General features: G+C 30.1%; 1 protein-coding gene across 2 annotated transcripts; it reads right to left on the reverse strand.

The window, feature by feature from the left end:
• Nucleotides 1–13,140: 13,140 nt before the first annotated feature.
• On the reverse strand, nucleotides 13,141–14,399 carry LOC109190244. Of its 2 annotated transcripts, none has more exons than XM_019340708.1 (2): nucleotides 13,849–14,399; nucleotides 13,141–13,381 (listed from the first exon to the last, which is right to left on the reverse strand). In XM_019340708.1, the coding sequence occupies exons 1-2, from the start codon at nucleotides 14,267–14,269 to the stop codon at nucleotides 13,317–13,319; spliced, it is 486 nt and encodes a 161-aa protein (XP_019196253.1). In that variant the 5' UTR covers nucleotides 14,270–14,399; the 3' UTR covers nucleotides 13,141–13,316. The 2 variants fall into 2 exon arrangements, with proteins under 2 accessions (XP_019196253.1, XP_019196252.1); XM_019340707.1 differs by having other exon boundaries at nucleotides 13,141–13,384; nucleotides 13,849–14,389.
• Between the last annotated feature and the right edge of the window lie 11,601 nt (nucleotides 14,400–26,000).

A 26,000-nucleotide genomic window follows, 5' to 3' on the forward strand; every position in this document is an offset into this window, starting at 1 on the left:
GCTCACTATCTTGTCATTATGTTGAACCGTTACGGACTGCCACTTCTTTTTTTGCTTTTATTACAAATTACCCCACAAATTAGACCTTTTCCTACTTTATATCATAGAAATAAATGGATCCCCTTATTTCCCCTAGTTAGTGGGTACAAAGTTCAAAAGTACAAAAAGTTTGTGGGGTTTGAACCAAAAAAAGTAAAGATTGGACCATAAAAACAAAAAGGATATGGTAAAAAGTACCAAGAGTCGGAAGAGACAGAGAGTTTGGATTTTGGAAGTCTACATAAGAAATGTATAAAATATAGGAGGTAGATGCAAAGTCGATGGAGAGAATTGAACCCAAGTCCGAAGTTGGAGGGGTGGGGCCACCTTACACCCTATGTGGTAGACTATGCGACGATGGATTGTGTGGCAGAGCATTGCCACGCACAAGGTGGCCTAAGTGCACCTCTCCCACGCACCTTTCACCTACCTGAGCGAGGTGATTTCGGTTGTCTTGTGAAAGTGTGTACTTGTGCATGGTCATTTATATGTGATAATTGCGGAGGGATCTCCCCTTTTTATATTGTTTTGGCCGGAAAAGTCAATCCCCATCTATAAATGGGAGGTTTATAGAAGCTTTTAGACATCATCATCTTCAGACCAACAAATCATTCTCTCCATCTCAAACATTCTTCCTTTTACTTCTAAGCATTGTAATAGCCTCGACGAGCTTATACTTTGCCTCCATATTTAATATGATTTATTATTAGACTAAAAATGCACTTGCGGCCCAATGTCTCATTTTATAACTTCCCACATTCATTATCTATTTTAACCGGCAATTTATATCCTACACCACGGCGCGCGTTGCACTATGCGCCCAGATGCAAAACAACGTCGTTTTAATTTTTTTTTTTTTGAAATTTCCCGCCCCAGTGAATGGCAATAGTTTTTTCTTTAAAAAAAAACTCTGCTGTTCAAGAATGTACATAATGTTATACTAGAATATACATAATTGTATACATGAATGTACATAATTATATAACAAAATATACATACTCTTTTTAAAAGATAATACACATAATCTAACATAATACATAATAAACATAAACTTTTAACATAATACACATCAACTATTAACATAATACACACAAATTTTCTGATTCGGATGTACATAATTGTATAAAAAGAATATACATAATTGTAAAAAAAATGTACATAACTGTATGAACCAATACACATAACTGTATGAACAAATACACATAACTGTGTGAACAAATACACATAATCCCAGCAACTTCCTACCGCGCCTCCCAAAACGACCCCAAAACGATGCCGTTTTGGGAGGCGCGACGCACAGTGCTATATGCGCCGTGGTGTAGGGTATAACGATTGATTTTACCCCTACATACCTAGCTCCATGATGTGGCTAGTTAAAAAAAATCATAAATTATACATCAATTATCAGTTAAAGAGTTTATTTTAGAACTTATAGATTATTTTAAATTATAAATAAGACATAAGTTATAATTTGTTTGATAAAAAATTATGAGTTTTAAAATAAGCTTTTATTTGAACTTATTTTTAAATGCAACATATCATAGTTTAAGGAGTTAAGGTATATTTTTTACTTTTAAAGTATTTATCATGAAATTTATAACTTGTTCGTTTTAAGTATTAAATAAAAACAAAAACAAAAAAAAAAAAAAAAAAGAACATCCATTATAAATTTAATGAACTCATGCTCATGACTTGAGTAGTTGAGCTCAATGAGCGTAGATGAGTAAGAAATCTATTATAATCGGCGCCTAGGGGCTAGACGTTGGCCGATCGCCTAGCGTATCACCATAATTGGTGGTCTAGGTGGCCGCTTAGGCACTGATCGCCTACACCTCCTAGGCACCGATTAACTAGGCCCGCCTAGGTACTGACTATACCGCCTAATCGGCCAATTAGTTATTGTTCATTTTTTTTTAAATAAGTTATTTCACTCAAAATGACATCGTTTTGAACAAAATAACCTTAAATTGTTCTTTTAGGTTAATATTTAATATTTTAGTATTAACTATTAAAGTATTAAATATTTTATAATTATCAAGTCTTAAAAAATTAAAAAATTTTAAACATATTTTTAAAAAATAAAAAATACACGAGCGCCTAGGCACCATTAATCCCCGCCTAGGCGCCTCTCAAACGCATGAGGAACGTCTAGCGATTTTTTCACTAACGAGTACTCTACAATAATTGGAAGAAAAGTTGAATGAGTTTAGAATTTTACATAATAATTGATCTAAAAGAGAAAATGACAAATCTTTTAAGTTGTGAATCAATTACTAAAAGTTTTATTACTCTTTCGGGCTAATTTTACTTTTTTCTATTTACTATTCATTATCAAATTAAATAAAACTTTTCTTATTTTCTTATTTTTTAGTATTTCTTTTATTTTTAAAATTGATTTATGTTTTTAATAGTACTTTTATTCTTTTAATATAATTTTTAAATATATAAATTTTGTATATTAATACTAAATTTAACATTTAAAAAAATTAAATTGTAAATAAATGATTGTACCCTTGGAATTGAGTTGGCTCTGATACTAAACTAAAATATGTGTTTCCTCTCCCATAAAGGTTGAATCACCAACCCAAACACCCCTGCCCGACATACTATTTGAGAGGATGTAAATCACGGTGACTCAATGACTCAGCAGCAGGCTGTCCACTTTGGGAATAATTCTCAAACTCCCACTGCCGAGGTTCGAATTGAACTTGGTCTCTTCTCCTAAATACTGCCTACTGAACCAGTAAGCTAAACCCGTACGAACATAAAACATGTATTTCATCTCAACTAAAAGCATATATAAGTTAATAGTTGGACTGCACATACATTTATGTTTATACATCATATATGTTTGACACTACTTGCATCAAATTTCCTTAGCCAGAGAATAAATTGAAGGAATTTTGCAAAAAGAGAAACAAACATGGGATTGGTGCATTTGTTGTGTCAGCATCCAAACAGGTCATCAATTGAATATGAAGATTTCGTAGAGCAAACGGAACACGAATGAATTAGTTCACAATTTGTTATTGTGTTAAGTAGTTTTCAGGGACAGGTAAATTACCTGTAGACGAAGGCATGTAAATGTTACATAGTAATCGACCAAGGTTGCTTTTATATATATATATATATATATATATATATATATATATATATATATATATATATATATATATATATATATATATATATATATATATATATATATATATATATATATATATTTGTGCCACCTCGGACGTGTGCATTAAATGGGAGCGGTGACGTGTGAGGGTTACCATGGATGAAGCTGTCACTGTTCATCAACCTTCAGACACCTCCATTACAAACAGACATTCAATAATGTGGACTGAAATATATATACAAGCAAAATCCGATCCACCAACCTAATATAAGCTCAGATATTATTATAGTATGTACCATCAATATGGAGTGTTGATTGAGCTAAGAACCAAGTCGTTTGCCTAAAGGACATTGGGTTCTCTAATGTGAGTAGACGTGTGGGTTGGACAGAGTTGACACGGGGACTCATCTCGCATAAATTTTTGACGTGTGGGTGAACATTATAGGTCTAGTTATTGTCGATTAACTCCTTCTCAATTGAGTCATTGCACAACATGTTTTCTCCTGGTTCTGATACCAATTGTAGAATTAAATGCTTACTACTACGTTAAAAACTATAGCTAGTAGCGAAAGCACAATTTTATTTTCTTATACTTATGTAGTAGTCAACGCCACGATCCGATAGTAGAATGCTGAACTCAACCCATCGAACTACCACCAACACCTTATCATCTAAAATTTTGTTTAAAGGTGTGTTAAAATAACACTTTTTAGAAAAATCTTATTTGTCCCACAAGAAGTGCATGTACAAGAGATGCAAATAGGCATATGCTTTGTTTGATAGAAACAAGTAAGACTTTCTTTAAAACTCTATTTGTCCCACAACAAATACACTAAGGATCCAAATAGGCCTATATCTACTATACTTTAATTTGTTTCATTTGATGAAAATAAATACATAAGACTTTATTTGATGGCGAATGCACATTTGATCGAGTCTTTGTATTCTTTTATGTAAAAAAGAATATTGCCAAGCACATTCAGATGGTACCCCTGTTGCTTTTCTTGAAGAAAAGTCAAATAATATATACTAACTTGTAATAAAGTGAATAATACTAAAAAAAAAAAAAAATACTTTGTTTGATGGTAAATGCGCACTTGAGTTTGTGTTGTTCAGTGGTCTAATAACATTTTTTTTTTAGTTTGATGACTTAATTGTAGTTTTGTGTGCAGTTGAGTGGCCTATTTGACCCTTATTCCATAAATTTTCTATAATCTAAAAACATAATAAGTGTGAATGAAAGTTATACCCCTGATATATATATGTTTTTTCCGTTAATTTTTTTTTTGTACATTATGCTATAAAGGTTGTACATTAAAATATTTTGGACAAACATACCCCTGCCGTTATAACTTCCATTATCTTTTCCACTATTGTTACCATGCAAATGCATCCACAATATATTTTCTTATCTTCTTCATTAATAATAATATACACACATTAAATATTTGAGTTATATGTTAATTATTACATAAATATAAATATCAAATTTATAAAAATGATTTACATTATTATTTAGAATACTTTAAATATCTAAAATTTAAATAAATTTAAAACTTTAATATAATGAATTAATATTGGGCACCTATTTTTTGCGCATCGTGCATAAAAATACTAGTAAGTATTATAATTTTTATCATAAGTAATAATCAATTATCCTATATTTGACCCGTTTCATGGATTAAGATTTGTGGGACCGTCTCCGACTACATTTTCTTTTAACTTAAATACATTTCATTTAGATAGATGCAAATGGAATCTACTATTTATAGTGTTTGTTACAAAAACTCATAAAAGAATACAACTATTATATTCATTCAAAACTTAAAATTTAAAATCAAATATGAGTAATCAAATCATTCAAACAAATTCTAATTAAAGAGTTACATGCAAATTCATATCTAAATTAAATGTTTTCCTTTCATATATTATAATAATTTTTCTAATACTACTCGTTAGGAGCTAGTAACAAAGACACAACTTTATTTTACTATACCGTCACATTTTCGAGAGACAGGATGCTAGATTTAGCCTTTTAAACCTCCTCGTAACAATCCCTTCGTCACCTTAATTGGAATAAACTTGACTCTTTACGGACCTCCACCCAATATTCTAAAATATTCATCTACCAAAATGTAGACAACTAGCTACATAAATACACTGCGACTTGGTACATGGTAAAGTAAGGTCATGCCCGCATGTAATATTATAATGTAAGTTTTAAGTTCTGATGTGTTTAAACTTTTTTTTTTTTTTTTAAAGACGCTTCGTTTATTTGAAGAATGAATATAAAGAATTCACACCTATTGGACGTATTTACTTATAATCCTTTATATAATAAAGTTATATGGTTTGAGAAATATTTAATGTTACAATTAATGCAACAACATCCTTTATTATAATAAAAAATACAACATTTAATAAATAAAATAGCTATATATTATATAATCATATAAAAAATATACTTTTGAAAAATAAAATAGTTATATATTATATAATCATATAAAAAATGTGTTCAATTAGAGTTTAAATTTACACCAACAAATTTTGAAATTTGCTTTCGAAATGTAATTATCTTAATTATTATTCGTATTGTGAAAATTATAATATAGATGAAATACAATTAAGAATAAATCAATGTAATTATGTAAATTCTCTCTATAAATTTATTTGAATATGCACATAATTAGAGATTAACCATACAAAATTATAATTTTAATTTTAATTGTAATTTTGTATTCTATAAAAATAATAAATACTTAAGCAATGGAAACTCAAAAATTATTATTATATTAAATAATTTAAAATATTTTAGTTTTTCTATTTTTTATTTATATTTATAATAACATAATTTTTTCCCGTGTATCGCACGAGTGAATTACTAGTTCTTAAAATAGGTAAAGTATCAACCTATCACATTAAAACTTACGCATTACAGAAATAGTCGTCTGATTTATTTACAATTAAAAACTCATTTTATGATGAGATTAAGAAAATAAGTTGTTCCACTTTAATTTTATGTTGAGTATTTTTTAACATTGGTTCATATGATACCTTTTACAACTAAACATACCATCCATAGTTGTACTTAATGTTAAAGGTATCAGTGTAGATTCGAACCATAGAAAAATTACAATAAATAATGTCCAAGCTTAATTATTTTTGTTTTATAGGTGCCGTAACTTTTTCCTAGTTTAAAAAATTAATTAAATATATAGCATCATGCTAAAAAGCGTAATATAGTTAATTTGGTGTGATCCACTTGAGGATGAAGACATGGAATGAATATATAGTTTATTGGACGAAGCAACCCATTTGGAGGCATATATAAGTGAATCCCCATTCTTGAAGCCCACGTAAAAGCAAGCCCAAAATTTTAATATGATAATCGTCACGTTAGTGGTGACTTAACTTGATAAATAAATTAAATTTGATCGAATTACATAATTTTAGACAGTTTAAAGACATAATTATATATATTTTTTAATTGGATGACCCAATTACATTTTTACGTGTAATTGAATGGTCACATTTACTGGTTGAGGAGGTGATTCACCTACTACTTGGTATTATTGATGAGGAGTTTTGAATACTCGATCGAAGGAGTTGATTGCTCTTATTTTGTGTTCAATGGTCGAACTGTTCTTTGTCGGGATCAGTTCGATGCTCATTTTGAATGTTTTTCCTTAAAATAATAAGTTAGTTTTTTTTTTAATAAAAAAAAAAAGAAGAAAAGAAACAATAATAATAATAATAAGTTGAAAAGCAAATTAAAATTTCAATTGGGCTCCCAAATATTGGTGAAATTTAAAACGCAAAAGTCAAGATGGAAGAAGCTAATTAATTAACCGCTGGCGTAGTATTATGTTAATGTGGTTGTTGAACCATCATATCGCAACCTCTAATACGACTTGTTTATGAATTATGATCACAAATTAAATAATACGGAGTAATATTAATTTAGTAATTATTTTGTCATAATTACATAACAGTACAGAATTAAGCTGATGACTCCATGTACGTACCATCAAACAAAACAAACTCACTCATAATTTGTTTGTTTCTCAACTTTGGTTCAATTGTTTTAGCGCAACAGACAAGTAAGAGATGAGCTCATATCAGAGTGGAAACAACTTCCCACCGGCTAGATTCCTAGCTAAACGGATAACCCAGGCCACCTTTAAACATATATAGGAATATTCAAATTTGCATATTAATTAAACATATATAATCAATCTTTGTCTTCATCATATACATTTAAAAAAAAAAAAAGAAAATATAATAAAAGATAAAATTTGTCACGATGACTCCTAGCTAGCTGAGCATCTGAGTATTTTCCTCTTACAATAATTTGCCTTAAAATTGATTAATTAGTCAAACTTAGTTGTATTAATTGTCAAAGAGCAAAAAAGCAGCATAAATTAGGCAGTATGGGAAAAACTTGTGTGAGACTGTTTCACGGATTGTACGTAAAAAAAAAAAATTACGTTTTCCCTTATAAGTAACAAACACTTTATTTTTAATTAGTATTACATACATTTGCATATTGACCCGACACGACCCGTCTCACGGATAAGGATCCATGAGATGGTCTCACACAAGTGTGATTTTTGGCAAAAAACTTGTGTGAGACCATCTCACGGATCCTTGTTCGTGAGACAGGTCGGGTCAAGATTAAATATAATACTTACACTAGCAAATATAATACTAAATCAAGAATAAGGGTGTGTTTGGTTGATTGGTGTTTTGGATTTCTTTATATTAGGAAAAATAGTATTTCTTGAATGCTACTGGCTCTGTTCATATACTTTCTCAACCTATTGAAACACAAAGATCCAATAACACCTCCATTGAGGCTCGAACTCACAACCTTCCAAATGGAAGTTCAACCCGGGTACCATTAGACCACGTAGTCTTGAAAAAATAGTATTTCATAATATCAAAAAGACTTTAATTAATTTGCAAGTGAAAGGGTTCATATATAATTACAATCAAGATCTCAATCATATACACATGAAAAAATGTGAATTTATACACTATAGCTTTGACAATATTAGTAAGCTCATTATAGATTTATAGACTTGTCATTTTTAATAAAACATAAGTTAACTTTTATCAACTCATCAATCGTCATCGAGAAGAGTTAATTTATTGTAATGCAAAATGGTTAGAATATGATTTTTATTTTCAATCTTAACAATCTACGGTAATGCTCCTTTGTATAGTACTATTACATTTTTTCACAAGTTGAAACTATTTTGGTTATATTGAAAATAATCAATTCTATTTTATGATTAATTTTCATATATACAAATTATATTTCTTAAATGAATGGGTATTGTGTTAATATTGTTACTATCAATACTTCCAGGTCCTCGGATGCAATCACTACTGGTTGGTCTAAGCCACCTCCCAGAACAGTTAAGATCAATGTTGATGCAATCAATGGAATTCTTCATTCTCATGACTCCACTTCATACGTAGATCTCATTCTTGATGATATTAGATACATATAACTTCTAGTTATACTAACTTAAACTTTTTGTTTGCTAAACGGTATGCGAACAAGATTGCCTATTGGTTAGCTAGGGAAGCCTTGTCGATGTCTAACTGTATGGACTGTTTTGATGTACCCTTTCCTTCCATTGCTCATGCTTTGAGTTTGGACTTTAATTAATGCTATCTCGTTTTTGTTTTCAAAAATAATATTCAAGTTGCGTTCACATAAGTTGATAAGAGTCAGAGTAGAAAAATAGAGATGGATAAAAAAGAGTGATATAAGTTCTTCCCAAGAGAGTGATGAAAGTAATAAATGTAATGGGGGTAATAAATCAAACTAAAATATTTTAATCAAATTTAAAAATCTTTAAAATTTGTAAATGAAAATTTTAAATTCATAATGTCATACAAGAAAAAAAAAAAAGTCTATTACAACGATCAATATCTAGTATATATATACTAATAAGAGCCCAAGAGAGTTAGGCCTATAATAGGTAGAAAAAATGGCGGTCAAATTTTTTAATCAAATGAATGGCTCAGATTGATCAGATTTTAATTTTTCCTTGAGATTTTCTAATTTATCCTTAGTGAATATGATTATCCGTTAACTTTTCCGTTAAATATTATCTTTTCTGTTAATTTGTGTTAGTTCACCGTTAACTTACTCATTGATTTTAATAAGAAAGGTCTCAGGTTCGAACCCCATCCCAGTCAAATTAAAGTAGGCATAATTAGTACTCTATTTTACTCTTATTAAATTATAATTAATAATTTAATAGCTATACCAAAAAATAATACAAATGCATTTCTTTAATTTAGAATTATGTGTGTACAATGTCTTTATTCAAAAAAATATATATATTCATTATCAATAAATAAATTAAATAAGAGAAATAATTTCATTAGTTATATTGTCTTTATTTTTCTCCAATGTAAAAATTCTTTACATTCAAATTAATTAATTAATTATATTCACTACATTGTCTATTATCGTTTTAGTGCACTATTTTTTTAATTAAATATCAAAATTATAATACAAAATAATGCTATATATTTATTTATCAAGTATTTTATTAATACCATGAAAAAAATAAAAATTAAAAAAACATAATTAATAAAGCCAGTCATATTAACTACTTGAGGGATTTGTTGACAAAGAGAGTATTCAAATCACACAACAAATTGAAGTGAGGACTACATCGCAATGTCCTTGTCTGATAATCAGCAGTTAGCGGATTTGACCAGCGAATTATATCAACGGTTGCTAAAAAGATATTTGAAAAAATTAGCCGTTTAGATTAACATGTAAAATGACCTAAAGGTATACATATACTTAATAATAATAATAATAATAATAATAATAATAATAATAATAATAATAATAATAATAATAATAATAATAATAATAATAATAATAATAATAATAATTATTATTATTATTATATTATTATTATTATTATTATTATTATAAAAATAAAAATAAAAAGTATAATTAAGCCAATCATATTAACTATTTAGGAGATTTATTGACAAAAAGAATATTCAAATCACAAAACAAATTGAATTGGAAAACTATCTCGCAATGTCCTTGTTTGGCAGTCAACAGTTAGCTCTTCAATATTAGGATATATTTAATATTTTATGCCCTAATTTTTATTTGTTCTCCCTTATTTCCCATATTTGGTTTCAACCATACCCACACAATTATTTTATTGACAATTATAATCAATCTTGATTATATTATCTTGCATTTGTAAACTTAGAATTACATATTTAAATACGTTAATTCAACATTCAATTATCTATGCATGAACAATTCCAATATAATCTTGCATTGATATATTTTATAGTACTTATTTAAAAAAAAAAAAAAAACATTGGGCATTATCTCAATTGCGCAATGCGCATAAAAAAAAAACTAGTATAAATGATAAAAGTTGAAAAATTTAGTCTAATAATAGTATGGTTTATGAATTATTATAAATTATAACACGTACACAGACACACATATAGTCAATTCAATTCGTTTAACTGACCAATTAATTTCATTAGCCTACACTTTTGAATCAAATTAATTGTTAATCAAAATTTTAACCATTAACTGAACTGAAATATTTTAATTAAAATACGATTAATCAAAATTTATTGATTCAATTGGTTAATCAAAATTTTACCAAGTTGTAGACACTCCTACTAAGAAATATAAGTAGGAATAGCTAGATAGATATGTGAGGTGAAATGTGAAAATTATGATAATTATTGTAATAGATAGATGGTGGTGGGAAGGCCACAAATGAATAATAATGATGTTTGTAGGATCCTTCAAAATGATGAAACCTCAAACTTGTCAGATGATGAACAACGTTACTATTCCATTTGCAGAGAATGTGATGATCGGAATGGCAGAGAGAGAGAGAGAGAGAGATCCTTAGTCCTTCACTAATGAGATTTGTCTCCCCTTTCTCGGCATCTTCTTCCTTTTGTAGTTCTTCAACAACTGACTTAGGATTTAGATTAACCATATATAATGTTTTTCATCATGTGCCTTTGCTTCAAAACACATGCATTGTTGTCTTTTTGTTTATGTCCCATAATTATTATTTGAAGAAACCAAAATCCCTCTTGTTTTCTAATTTATTTGATCTATGTCCAAAGTGTCAATTTTTAGTGGAGGCATGCCTATATCACTATATGTCCTCCAACCTTTTTTAGTCATTTTATTCTTGTTCTTATTCCCATTCTAGATTCACTAATAAAAAATCTATTTTAATTTTACATTCAATTAGTTCCACCTTTAAAAAAAAAAAAAAAAAAATCTTTGTAAAGGCACTAGAATAGAACAATTTTTGATAGGGCACCTACCATCCCAACACCTTCTTGACATAAGGACATAAGGTAGCCACATGTATTGCCTACCATTATATTGATTTTATCATGATGGACATAAAAAAATATCAGACTTACTTTCGACGATAAAATTCCATATAACATTATTATAAATTGTGATGACCTATTTGACTTACTATTAATCAAATCACTGACCTTACCTCTTGATTGGACAATTAATAAATCGTAATGTGCCATGTCAAATAAAAATTCGTACAACTTAATACTATAATGTTCAAATATTTACCATTACGTAAAAATATAATTAGTAGCAGAGTCTCAATTTGACACGGGCACAGAACCAGTGAGTTAGCCCGTACGAGCTGCTAAATCTAAACTCTAATATTAAGTATTGTAGTAAATGAATGGAGTAAAAGTACAATTCAAATCAATTACAATCTCAAAGAATGAAGAGTGGTACGCCTTGATGATAACTAGACCAGCAAGATGTAGCAGTGACAAAAAAGAAGAAGCCATAAAAGCACTTAGCCCTACCTAGACACGGCGTGCACGGGCGTTGCCCCACATTACCGCGTTGCCAATAGGGCATCCTATGAAATTTCCCACCTCCAAACTCTATATAAGTACAAATCACTACTGTTATTAATAGTTTTTTTTTTCTCAATTTATTGAAGCACAAAGAGTCAACACTACTTCCACTGAGGCTCGGTCTCATGACTTCCCTATAAAAAAATCGTTACATGTCATCTGAACACAACGTACTTGGCTACTACCATTATTAATAGTAAATTGATCCGTGAATTAAGATAATTTGGTTGATATAATATTAAAAAAATAAGTGTGACAACCAACTTTTATAATATTTTTATTTATCAAAAACAATAGAGTTAATTCCAGCAATGGTCCTCCGACTATAGTGATTTTCCAAAATTAGTCCCCGGCTTTTAATTTGGACATTTTAGGTCCCTTGACTTTCAATTTCTTTCCAATTGAGGTCCTTTCGTTAGAATACGGTTCATTAGACTTTAAATGAAGGGGTAAACTCGTCCTTTCACCTACCTATGTATTATTCTTCGTATTTCTCCCTTCGTATTTCGCTGTTATACCTTGTAAACATCTCAATAATAGAGGAACGTACACACGAGTAGTCAGCAAATGGGGAACGACGAGGAACATTTTAGGGTTTCGACTAAGATTATCTTCATATATATCGCGTATACAATGGAGAAATACTAAGAATAATACATAGGCAGGTGAAATGATGAGTTTACCCCTTCATTTAAAATTCAATTAACCGTATTCTGATGAAAGGACCTCAATTGGAAAGAAATTGAAAGTCAAGGGACCTAAAGTGTCCAAATTAAAAGTCAAGGACTAATTTTAGAAAATCAATATAGTCGGAGGATCATTGCTGGAATTAACTCAAAACAATAATACATTGAGTCTTATCATTTATCACCTGAGTTTAAAGTACAGTCTATAAAACCAATGGTTTAATTTTTATTATTTTCTGTGAAATTTGAAAAATAAATAAAGATGCGAATTTGCTAAGATTGAATTATCTGAGAATATTACAAGAAGTTTATAACCAGAATTAGAGAATATACCAAAGGGGGGATTGACACGAAGAAGAAGACAAAAGAAGGAAAAGTTAGAAGATTAGCGTTGATGTAATAGGCCGAGAAGAAGAGATTCCTAACATATATATTTTACACAATAATACATACAATAATGCTACTGTTTGTGTTTTTGATTTTATTCTACTGAAACAGCAACACAATACATACAGAAGAAGTAAGCATCTTTTCTATCTTTGAGCTTCAAATAATCCCTTCTCCGCCTTCCTGCTTTTCTTCTTCAACCCCAAACCCCCTGCTGCATATTCAACAAAAACAAATTAAAAATTTTACTTAGCTTGCTCCTCTGGTCTGATCTGATACCAAATTAAAACATGTGTTTTAGCTCAACTAAAAGTTTAAGCTGACAATTGAGTTGCACATTTAATTTATGTGAAATTCAAACCAAATACCAGACTGAAGTATGTGTTTCATCTTAACTAAAAATCTAAGCAGATAGTTGGATTGCACATTTATGTAAAATTATTGAAGTACGTGTTCCATCTTAACTAAAAGACTAAGCAGATAGTTAGATTGCATATTTACCTGAAATTCGAACCAAATATCAAACTGAAGTACGTGTTTTATCTCAACTAAAAGTCTAAGATGGTAGTTGGATTGCAGATTTATTCTCTTTTTGCATCATAAAGGTAGTTTTGACTCAAAATCATCAAGCAGGGCACAGAAAAAGAGAAAAAAAGGAAATTGTAGAAACATATATACCATCTTTTTTGCAGTCTGGGGGGTCTTCAAAGAGGGAAAGGGAGAGCTGTTTGTGAGCCAAGCCAATATCAATGAGAATGAGGCCAGAAGAAGGGTCATCAACGATGATGTCTTTGACAGGGAGCCAAACAAAGAGCTCTTCCTGGGAGAAGCCCTGAACGCCAGTGAGGCAACCATGGGTGAGATTAGCAGTGACCACACTGTCATAGAAGGCCATGGTGTCAAATTTGGTGAGACAAGGCTCATCAAGGAAGACTTGAAGAAGCCCAGATTCTGATACAGTGTAGTTGCTCACTTCCTTTGGGAACAGACCTGCTGGCAACCCCTTTGACTTTAGAAGATCATGGATGGAGATGGAGAGACATGGAGGGCAAAATAGGAAAGCCAAAAAGAAGAGGAAGAGGTTTTGGAAGGCTGCCATGGATGGATGGAGATCAGAGCTTAAGTTCTCTCACTTTCTTGGGGAAGACAGGGTTTAAGGGAAGTGTGAATAATGAGTATAGAATGAAGTATGTTTTGGAGTATGTAGGGAATAGCCTTGAAGACTGCTGCCTTTAATTTGCTTTTCAATTATTTCTGCTTTTGGTAATTAGTTGTAGGCCTAATTAATGTCAGACTCTTATTCTATGTGTAGGTTGGAATTAACATATTTAACTTAATTTTTTGATTTGAGTTGTCAATTCTTTTTATTTATAAAATTATCCGCACGAGTTTAGCTCGCTGGTTCAATAGATAGTATTTGAGAGAATAGACCAAGATTTGAACTTCAGCAACAACATTGTGGGCATATTATGCTCAAAGTAGAAGCCTAAGTCGCAGTGATTTACATCCTACCAAACACTTTGTGTGGAAATCCAAGTGTAACACAATAATAAATTACACTATTTTTGCCCATAAAAGACAAAACTTCTCGCCCCATGGGTGCTCTCGCCCTGACTGGTCAAAACTTGTGCAAGTGAGAAGTCACGGTGACTTAAGCGGCCAATTCTCAATATTTGATCCTGCATCTCAAGATTTGATCTTGTGTCCTTGTCCGCAATCTTTCATTCAGGAACCAATTGAACTACTTGTGCAAACTAAATTACAGAATTTTTATGTGGTGGAATTGCATTAAAATTCCATTAACTTGTTCCCCATCGGATGTATATATCAAAAGAGTGGTGCTACATTCTCCTTTTTTTTTTTTTTTTTTTTTTTTTTTTTTTTTAATTTTCTCCTCTTAATATTTAACTAAGCTTTTTACACAATAATATATGACTAGCTGTCTTCATTATAATAAGTAGATTTCCTTCTAACATTATGTAAGGTCGATAAATTTATGGTAAACAATTAATAAAATTAATTTATAGACATTGTAGTGTTAATTGTAAGAGTTTTTCAAATGTCTTTTATTATATCAATCAATTTGACAAAGAAGTTCTTGTAAACTTGATTTTTGTGGGCCTAACAATAATACTTTAGATAGTTGAAGTTTCCACTCTTTATTTTCCTAATAGAAAATTGAAGAAAAAAGACAAATTAATTACATCAAAATTTCATTTCAAATCATGCGATTAGTGGCAAACATCATGTTTATAACGAATTAATTCAAATAAATCATATTGGACATGCGTACATGCATGACACTCTCTACAATTATTTGTTGCATATATAAGAATACCAGTTTTAGTTTTTGTATGACTTAATTTCATTTTTTGTCCTAGATTTATAGTTAGTAGTCTACTTTTAGTCCTTTTTTATCAGTGCATCCCCATTTGATCCTAGGATTATTGTGGTATAATCATTTTTTGTCATTAGTCAACAATGTCGTTGAAATGTTGTTAAATACAAGGACGTTTCAATATTTTCTATACAAAGTATGTTGACTTGTTATATTTTTTTATATGTTTATTTCTTTTAAAAATACATAATTATAGATCAAAATGCGCTTGTATTTTACAAAAGTTAAACTGTTTTGTTGATAGAGGGTAAAAAATGATCATATCATAATAATACTAGAACTAAAAGTGGATATTCTGAAAAAAAAAAAAAAAAAAAAAAAAAGACAAAGCGTACTAGCTACCACCTATAAACATAGGATAAAAAATGGAATTAACTTTTTTTTTTTTTTGTATTATTCTTATCGTAAAGCTCTTCTTTCAATGGTAATCCACTCATATTTCTAACACACAATTCACTACTCTGCTCATACATACCATTAAAGGTGTATTTGGTTCATGGGTTTACACACTAGGAATGAGAATCAAAATCATAGTTAGTGTTTGTTTGACAATTTTTAAAAACACAATTATAGAATTTGATTATCTCTTCAATTAAAAATCTCATTTCTTATTTTTTAAAAATGGTATCATTTCATCTTATTGGTAATCTAATTTTTAAGTTTGGATTAGTACCTTTAGATTTTTGTTTTTATTTATTTTTTTGTTCGGATGCTTTGGATGTCATTATATTAAATTATTAGTATCAATTGCCTTGATTTTTTTTTTTTATATTTATTTTCATTATTGGGTCATAGACAATCAAACATTAATATAGGTAATCATCATAATTTCATCCTACTACCAAACATATAAAATACTATAACAAAAACTATTATCATTACTAAATATTTTATTCCTATTCCGATTTTAATTCCCTGCGAGTCAAATACACCTTAAATTTTGAACCTAATTCACTTATTCAATAGACATAATAAATATATGTGTCTTACAACCATTGGGAAATGCAAAAGTGAAAATAACAACCAAAGACACCGGTCAACCAACGCAGTCCTATATTCCTAATTACAATTACAAAATTAGCTGTTACAGTAACCAATAACACATATACCTCAAAGGGAACATCACGTTTTTTTTTTTTTTCTAATTAATTTTAAGTTATAAATATAGTCCCACACTTTTAACTTTTTAAAAATATGATTCTTTAATTATTTATTGAATTGTAAATATAGTTTTTCGTTTAATAAAGTTGTGCTATTTGATTTGAAAGTAACATTTTATGAAGATATTTTTGCAACGCTCGAGCTCTTCTTAATATTTTTCATATGTCGTTGAGCTTCATTTTCAGATTTAAAGTTCACTTGGAAATTCAGAAAATAATTTTTGAAAATTATTTTTTGTATTTTTCAGTGTTTGCTAAAAAAAATTAAATCAATGAAAAATATTCATTCTGGTCAAAAAAAAAAAATGACATATTTTGACAACAAATGTCTTCTGAAATTTTTACTCGAAAGACATTTTTCGGATTCTTATCCACTCGGTTCATTCTTTCTCTCACCCAATCGGCAAGTTGGATTGTCATTTGTCTAGTTATTGTTTAAATTGTATTGGGTTAGTTTGATTAAAATATGGGTTTCATTAAGTTGAGCTAAATAATAAAAATCCTGCCTGGCCCGATCAATAGCCCAAAACATTAAATTTTTTTTTTCATTTTAGTTTAAAATTATTACATTTATCAATGGTCAATTAAAATATGAAATCGCAAATTATATCGTGAACTATAGTCCACCCTGCAATCCAAAATGATGTAATTTTGTCAAAATTTTTGTTTTTATTTATTTTTTATTTATATATTCAAAAATTCAAAGATCAATGTTCAGAAATTAAACAGTATATGTTCAAAAACTCAACGATTAATGTTCAAAAATTAGACATTATATGTTCATAAACTCAAAGCTTAATGTTCATAAATTTAGACATAGTAACATTCACTTTACTATATGTTCATCACATGCTGCCTTAATTACATATGTTCAAAAACTATACGCTATATGTTCATAAACTTAAATTTTAATGTTCATAAACTAGTATTATTAAAAATTCAAAGCTTAATGTTCATTAACATGTTCCGCGAGGTGAAATGTTGTCATTATGGACTAAGGGTGTGTTTGGTTGGTGGGTTTTGCACATAGGAATGGGTATGAAAGTGATTGTTGTTATTTGGTTGATAGATTTTTAGAACACTACTATGGATTTCGAATACCCCATCAATTGAAAAACCCATACCCAAATACAATAAGGGTTTCATTCCCCTTATTCATTCTCAAGCACTACTATTAGTAACCATTCCCATTCCACCCTACTACCAAACGGGACGTTATGCCATGGAACCGTGTTCACCATTCATGGTGAACACGGTTCCAACGGTGTTAGTACACCGTTATCTTTTTTTTTTTTTTTTTTTTCTTCTTAATTAATTGCGTGACTTTTCTTCTTTATTTTCACATTTTGCGGTTTCACTTTAATTTGAGGTGAACAAAGATTTCGGACATTCATAAATTATGAATTCATGCCTGCACATTCACTTTGGAACCATGCCTACACATTCCCGTCCGAAATCACGGACATTCATAAATTATGAATCCATGCCTGCACATTCACTTTGGAACCATGCCTACACATTCACTTTGGAACCATGAGATTATGAATTTTCTGTTATAAGATTATGAATTTTCTGTTATGAGATTATGAATTTTCAGTTATGAGATTATGAATTTTCTGTTATGAGATTATGAATTTTCATTACATTCATAATTTCGGACATTCATAAATTATGAATTCATGCCTGCACATTCACTTTGGAACCATGCCTACATATTCCCGTCCGAAATCACGGACATTCATAAATTATGAATCCATGCCTGCGCATTCACTTTGGAACCATGCCTACACATTCACTTTGGAACCATGAGATTATGAATTTTCTGTTATAAGATTATGAATTTTCTGTTATGAGATTATGAATTTTCAGTTGTGAGATTATGAATTTTCTGTTATGCGATTATTCATAACAGAAAATTCATAATTTGATCAAACGCGCGCCGTTAACTCCACATCCGCAATTTTTTTTTTTTGCCTAAAAACGACGTCGTTTTGCCTTGTGTTCACCATTCTCGGTGAACACGATTCCATGGCATAATTTGCGCTACCAAACATGTTAAATACTTTCACCAAAACCCATTACCATTACCAAATATTTGATACCCATTCCGATTCCAATTCCTATGTGCGAACCAAACACACCCTAAGTTATAACACTACTGAATATGAAATGGGTTGATCCGGATTCAACAATAAAAGTCTTAGCACGGCCCACAACCCAAAAAATAGTAATTTTTGTTCTTCATTTTTTTTCTTTTAAGTTTATAAGTTATTATATTTATCAATGCCTAATTAGATATGGCCAAATCAAACAATAAAAATCTTGGTCAACTACATCCAAAAAAAATCTTTAATTTATAATTATTATATATATATATATATATATATATATATATATATATATATATATATATATATACATTCAAAATTATCCACGAGGTTTATGAGTGCTATTCTCAGAATGATTTTATCAAAAATTTCAAGCAATTAAAATTTTGAAGTATTATATTCTTTTCATTTTCTTGCTCATTCTCTAGAAAATAAACCAAACACACATAGACACACGGTCAATTTTACATTGTATAGCCAAACACCGGAAAGGAAAATATTTTAAAAAGAATGAATTATTTTTCAGAAAATATTTTCCTGCTTTTCAAACGGAGCCTAAAAGGCAACGGTTAATAACCAATGTGTTTAAAGTAGAATACAATGATTATTAACCATTTTCTTTTCACTGACAACTTCAACAACTGTTTTTACCAATAAATTAAAGACAAAAAAAAAAAAAAAAAAAAAAAAACGGTTCTCTTTAATTTAACATAAAAGACAACACTTTAATAATCGTCTTTACGCCGAGATTTCAACAACAGTTTTCTAGCTTAAAATATTTGTTGTGTTTTCAAACGTAAACCCTTAAAATAAAATCTATGAGTATGATCTGATCTACATGCTCCATTTCTTTATATATACGTAGACCAGGACATCATTTTTGCCTTCGCAACATTATTTCAAACACACCCCCTTTTGATCAATTCACCAAAAACTCATACAAAAAACACCTGATATATTCTAAAAAATGGAGAAGAGCAATCTTTCACGCCATCGTTATTCTCCGTTTAGATGTGCATTATTGTTTTGGGTCATATTGTGTATGAAAAAGCTAAGCAATTGCTTGTTCCAAGATGTTAATTAGAGTAAGTGGCACAAACAATGAAATTACACAGAAAATGGAAGAAACCTATTGAAATGTCGGACCATCTCAATGCTGTTCCGATACCAATTGTTGAATAAAACGAGATAAGAACATATAAAGATCAAAGCAGAAGAAAAAAGAGGACACAATAATTTACAAAGTTTAGTAAAGTGCTTATGTCCTAGAGAGCGAAATGATAAAATACATCCCTAAGTTATAGTCATGATATTTGTAAGTAAAAACACTAATTAAGTCCACAATGCATTTACAACGTTACTCTACTCAGGGCCGTTCCTAAGAAAATTGGGGTCCTGTGCGAAAATTAACATTGGTCCTTTTTTTGTATAATTGTAAATATATAAAAGATACATTGTATTGTACCAAAATATATAATAGTCTATAAAAAATTTATTATTCAAAATTTTACTTGAAAAGTGACATTCTTCTTCTTCTTCGGTCGTATTTAGATGTAAAATTATTCACCAATCCATTGAGTCTTTTTTACAATATACTTGATCATAAGTAAGATTTCAACAACTTGAACTTTAAAAAACTTCTTTATGCATAAACAACAGTAATGAAAATAGTCGAGACTAATTGATATTGCAATTGTAGTATCAAAATACAAGAAATTAGATTGTTATTCACCAATCAAAAAAAAAAAAAAAAATCCTAGCTGGGGTTAGTTACTATATTGAATTAATAATTTTAAAATTGTGAATAAAATTAAAGAATTAAAATATTTAATTATTTACATACTTTCATCCTTTTATCGTGCAGAATAAAAAAATTGAGGATGACAAATGCACAAACAACGCACTTCAATTTAATGATTACTGAGACCGAATTCTTGCATTGTGAATACAAATCTTGCGTGTATGCATTATAATAGGAATAAGAGTAATTTTTTACTCTTTATATATAATAATTTTTACAATAATTAAATAGGCCCGCCTCAATTCCTATAAGTTATAGGACTATAACTCTATACGTAAATCAAGTCCTTAAGAATTAAAAATTTAAACTTTTTAGAATTTTAGACTGTCTTGATTTCTTTGGCAAATTATATTATGCACCGCGGTGCATAATCGATTATGCACCGCGCGTCTTTTTTTTTTAAAAAATGAAAATAAACAGTGTTTGTTTCCGCCGTTTCGCACCCTTTTGCAAAAAGTAACTCTGTTATTCAGTGTCATTTTGTATACACTGCAGTTTCAGTTCAACACAACTACAGTTTCATTTTGATATAACTATAGTTTCATTCAATATTTATAGACTCAAATATGTGAAAATGTTATTTAATTTTATTTTATATACACTATAGTTTCATTAAAACACAACTACATGATCATTTTGATATAATTACAGCTTCTTTGTACAATATATACTCAAATATGTGAAATGTTATTCAGTTTCATTTTATATACACTGCAGTTTCATTTCACTATAACTACAGTATCATTTTGATATAACTGCAGTGTCGGTTTAGATATACTATAGTGTCAGTTGGTGTTTAATACACCAAACAAGCGGACTCCGTTAACTCTAACGGCGGGCCGTTTCTTTACTTAAAGAAACGGCGCCGTTTTTGACCGCGGTGCACATGCACCGCGGTCTATAATATAACGACTGGATTTCTTTATACATAAGACTAATATATAAAATATAAATATAAAATAATATTTTTTTTTTATAATAAAAGTGCCCCCAAAATTTGGGGGCACAATACACATATATACTTCGTATGCAATATTTGGGGCTGCGCTAGCCCTGGCCAGACATGGCCAGGGCCGGCCCTGACTCTACTCGAACCGTATTGTGGGGGCTCCACCCCTCGTACCCATTGTGCTTTGCTGACTATGTTGCGCTTCAACATATGTTCTCTCTCTTGTATATAAGACACACACAACAATAACACAGAAAGAGTATATGAATAGTTGAAATTCTTTTTTTCTTTTTAATACTATTGACCATGTTACATGTAGTATCTGTTTATAAGTGTTGCAAAAATCGCGCCTAGGCGCCGATTAATCGACGCCTAGGCGCTAAGCGGTTGGCTACCTAGGCGCCCGCCTAGGCGCTCTAGGCGCCGATTAATTAATCTAGGTGTCCGCCTAGGCGCCTAGCGATTTTTTCAACCTTGGACTTTATATATATTTTCGCAACCCATATATTGAGACCCAACAGTTGAAATTCTTTAATTTAGAATAATGTATATTCAACAATATTAAAAGATCATATTTGAGCTCCACAACACGGAATTAACGCAAATGGATCGAAATACGTATAGTATTTCAATTCCTATACTTATATCATATATATATAATAACAAAACCAGCTGGTAGCCAGCTTGGATTAGTGGTTTCGTTTTTATTTTTCTTTCCCAAGTCGTTCGTTAACACGCCACAATAGAACTAACGTAAACAAAATTCAATGAAAACAAATCATCCATGCACAACATATATATTACGCACGGGGCCTTTGGTTTCGATGAGTGAATTAGGAGGAAAATGAATTGCAATTCCATTGGAAGGAATAATGTGAGAATAAAGTTGGAATTTAAATTAGTATTTGGTTCGCAACAATAAAATTACAGTGAATTTTGATATGCATAGAATTAAGTGGGAATGAAATTCTAATTTCATGTTAAAAAAGAAAATGATAATTTTATCTCAATAGTATCTATTTTTCTTCCCATTCAATATGGAATTGAAAATGTTAGTCGAGACATGAGATTCTAATTTCATGAGAATGATTACAATTCTCACCAACAAAACAAATTAATTTGTTTGCTTTTGAAATTAAGTGAGAATGAAATTCCTTTCAAAAAAAATGAAGTGGGAATGAAATTCAAATTCATCCAATCAAACCAATTGTTAGGATATAATGATATATACCCTTCAAATTAGCCTTTAAAAAAATACACTGAAAATTAGAAAACTTGCCAAATTTGTCAAAAGCACCAAATTATGCATATTTTGGTGCAACTTTGACCTGGATGGATAACATTAGGATTAGGATTAAGACTAAGATTAGGATGAGGATTTCTAATCTAGTTTATATAAATTAAATTTTAGTTGCTTCTTAACTTTTCATCATAGTCACCTTAATCGTTTCCTTTGGACTTACGGATTGTTATCTATGACCAACATATTAAGTGAAGGATAATTACTTTATTTGCAAAGAATTAAAATTCAAAAACACATTTAAAATAATTTCGAAAGTCATTTTTCAAATTTTTTTGTATTTGAGTATTTAAATAAAATAAAGTAAAAAAAAAAAGTCATTTTGATCAAAAAAAAAATGTTCCAATTTAACGAAAAATGTCTTCTTAAATTTTTAGTTAAAAGATATTTTATAAATTCTTTATTTTTCCTTTTCTACTCTCCTTTCGAGTCTCTTTCATCTCTCTTCAAGCTACGTTTCCAAAACCAAAATTTGGTTTCTGAAACAAAAGCTTTTGGTTTCGCAAACTAAAATTTGATTTATGAAACTAAAATTCAATTTAGGAAATTAGCTCAGTGTATATAATTGAGTTTACTCCAACTCCAATTTTAATTGTTTCTATGAATTTTATAAATATGAAAAATTCTATCTGATTCATTAGAAACGTCAGCTTTGAATAGTTTTCATAAATATCATTGTGCAACGTCAAAAAGTATTCTTCCTTTCAACATTCTTGTAAAATTTTGGGTTCAATTGAATATTGACAATAATTCTAAAGCATGATCAATTTATTTATTTGGGTTAGAGTTTCATTCCATTGTTAGTGTATAAATATCATGGTTGCAGTAGGCGCTTGGCGCTAGTCGGGAGCTCGGGCAGCGCCTAGCGCCTAGGCAGAATCTCGGAGGCGCTAGGCGGGCACTAAAAAAATAAAAAAAAAATAGTGACAGATTTGTAGTTTGACAATTTTAATGAGGTTGTTTTCAATATTCAATCAAATAACACATCCAAATAAATGAAATAATGATAATTTATAAGTCATAACATCATTTTTGTATGCTATTGACTCTATTACAATGTAGTATCTATTCATATACTTTCTTAACCTACTGAAACACAAAGAGCCAATAACGCCTCCACTGAGGCTCAAACTCAGAACCTTCCAAATGGAAGCTTAACCCGGGTACCATTAGACCACATAGTCTTGGTATAAGTCATAACATCATAATAATATTAAAATCGATAATTAATGAAAGACGACATCGGACGAAATCGGTCAAAATCGAACGAAATTAGTCAAAATTAGACGAAATCGGTCAAAATCGGCCAACTCGACCGAGTAATGGCCGACTACAATAAAAAATGGCACGGCATGGCACCGCCTAGCGCCGAGATGGCCGCCTAGGCCGAGTTTTACAACACTGATAAATATATGTATATAAATTTATGTGTGCAGAGAATGTAGTTGTAGGGGTAGTTTCAACAATTTTTTTGAGTAGGGGCGAAAACAAAATAAAGTGTTAGTTGCTAGGTCCCAAGACATATAATATCAAGTTTTATAAAACAATCAAATAAGCTATTTAAACATCTAAGTAACTTTTATATACATTTTATTTTTATATATAAGTTACTGATACATGTGTGGGTGTATATATACACACACATATGTATAAGGGGTGAGGGGGGCAACTGCCCCCATTGCCCCCCTCCCCCCTGGATCTACTCCTGAATAATAGTGTTTGTTCTATCCATTAACTTGAATTTTGGTTTCATTTGTATAGATAGATAATAATTATGTTCGTGCAAGTATTTTGAGTACAACAAGTACAACGCTAACTATTGGGATAATTGTTAGTTGTGCAACAACTTAGGAAGATAAACCAATTTGACTATAAAATTATCAATAGGATATTATAAAAGAAAGAGTTATATAAATATATAGTATCTTGATCAAAGGTGATAAAAAAAAATTTATTGATATAATTACAATGAGACCAGTTGTATTTGAATATTTGATGAATAATTAATGAGGTAGAAGCTAGAATTTTCAAGGTTAAAATTGACCAGATGAAAAAGATATGTATTGATTCTTTGTTCTTTAATAGGCTGAGAAAATATGTATGGACAGATACTATATTATAATAGAGTCAATAGTACTCTAAAAAAAAAGGAGGTAAAAGTTAGAATTTCCAAGGCTAAAAGTGTCTAGATAAAGAAGATATGTATTGACGACTTTCTTATGTAGGGTATTAGCCTATTACTACGTACTTAAATTTATATTGGTTAGATCATGAGACTTTATTAGTTTACTAGTTATGACACGCGCGTATTGACGACTTTCTTATGTAGGGTATTAGCCTATTACTACGTACTTAAATTTATATTGGTTAGATCATGAGACTTTATTAGTTTATTATTAGTTATTATAAGAGTACTTTTTGTTGGTTGGAGTAAGAAACATTATTGATTGTGTTGGAGCATGTATTCAACTCTAATTTATTGTCATAAATTTTAATTTACGATTGGGTTATCTAGTTGTTGTTGTTATATAGCGGAGGGTTGGGGTGAGAACCGACTCTCATGTAAAAAAGTGAGGACTAATGATATTGATGGTTTTTTCGGGATTGAGTTCACCATAAACTAGGTATATAGGTACAGAACGGGGTAGGAACGTAGTAGCTTTATTACTCAGGATGCTATGCCTAAAATAGTACGTACAAAGTGTAAGATATTGGCCCAAAATGGCGGCCCAGAGAATACATCAATAATAAATACTATAGCCGTAAGGAATGGAATATGGCCCAAAATGGCGGCCAAATAAAAAATAACACAAGCTAAAGGACTAATAAATAAAACAGAACGTAGTAGCTTTATTACTCAGGGCGCTATGCCCAAAATAGTATGTACAAAGCCTGAGATATTGGCCCAAAACGGCGGCCAGAGAATACATCAATAATAAATACTATAGCCGTAAAGAATAGAATATAGCCCAAAATGGCGGCCAAATAAAAAATAACACAAGCTAAAGGACTAATAAATAAAACAGAACTAAATATGTTACCAACAAAACTCAAACCCTGGTGTATCAACAAAAGAGATGAGCCTCAAACCAATGGACCAAAAGGAATTTGGTG

This window comes from Ipomoea nil, unplaced genomic scaffold (assembly GCF_001879475.1).
Source record: "Ipomoea nil cultivar Tokyo-kokei standard unplaced genomic scaffold, Asagao_1.1 scaffold1576, whole genome shotgun sequence".
NCBI classification, from domain to species: domain Eukaryota; kingdom Viridiplantae; phylum Streptophyta; class Magnoliopsida; order Solanales; family Convolvulaceae; genus Ipomoea; species Ipomoea nil.

Bases quoted from the DNA above. Each gene is read 5' to 3' on its own strand.
- LOC109190244 (XM_019340707.1), bottom strand. From the start codon at position 14,269: ATGGCAGCCTTCCAAAACCTCTTCCTCTTCTTTTTGGCTTTCCTATTT. The intron at 13,385-13,848 runs GTATATATGTTT...TTGAATATGCAG, and splicing joins CCCAGACTGCAAAAAAGATG to CAGGGGGTTTGGGGTTGAAG.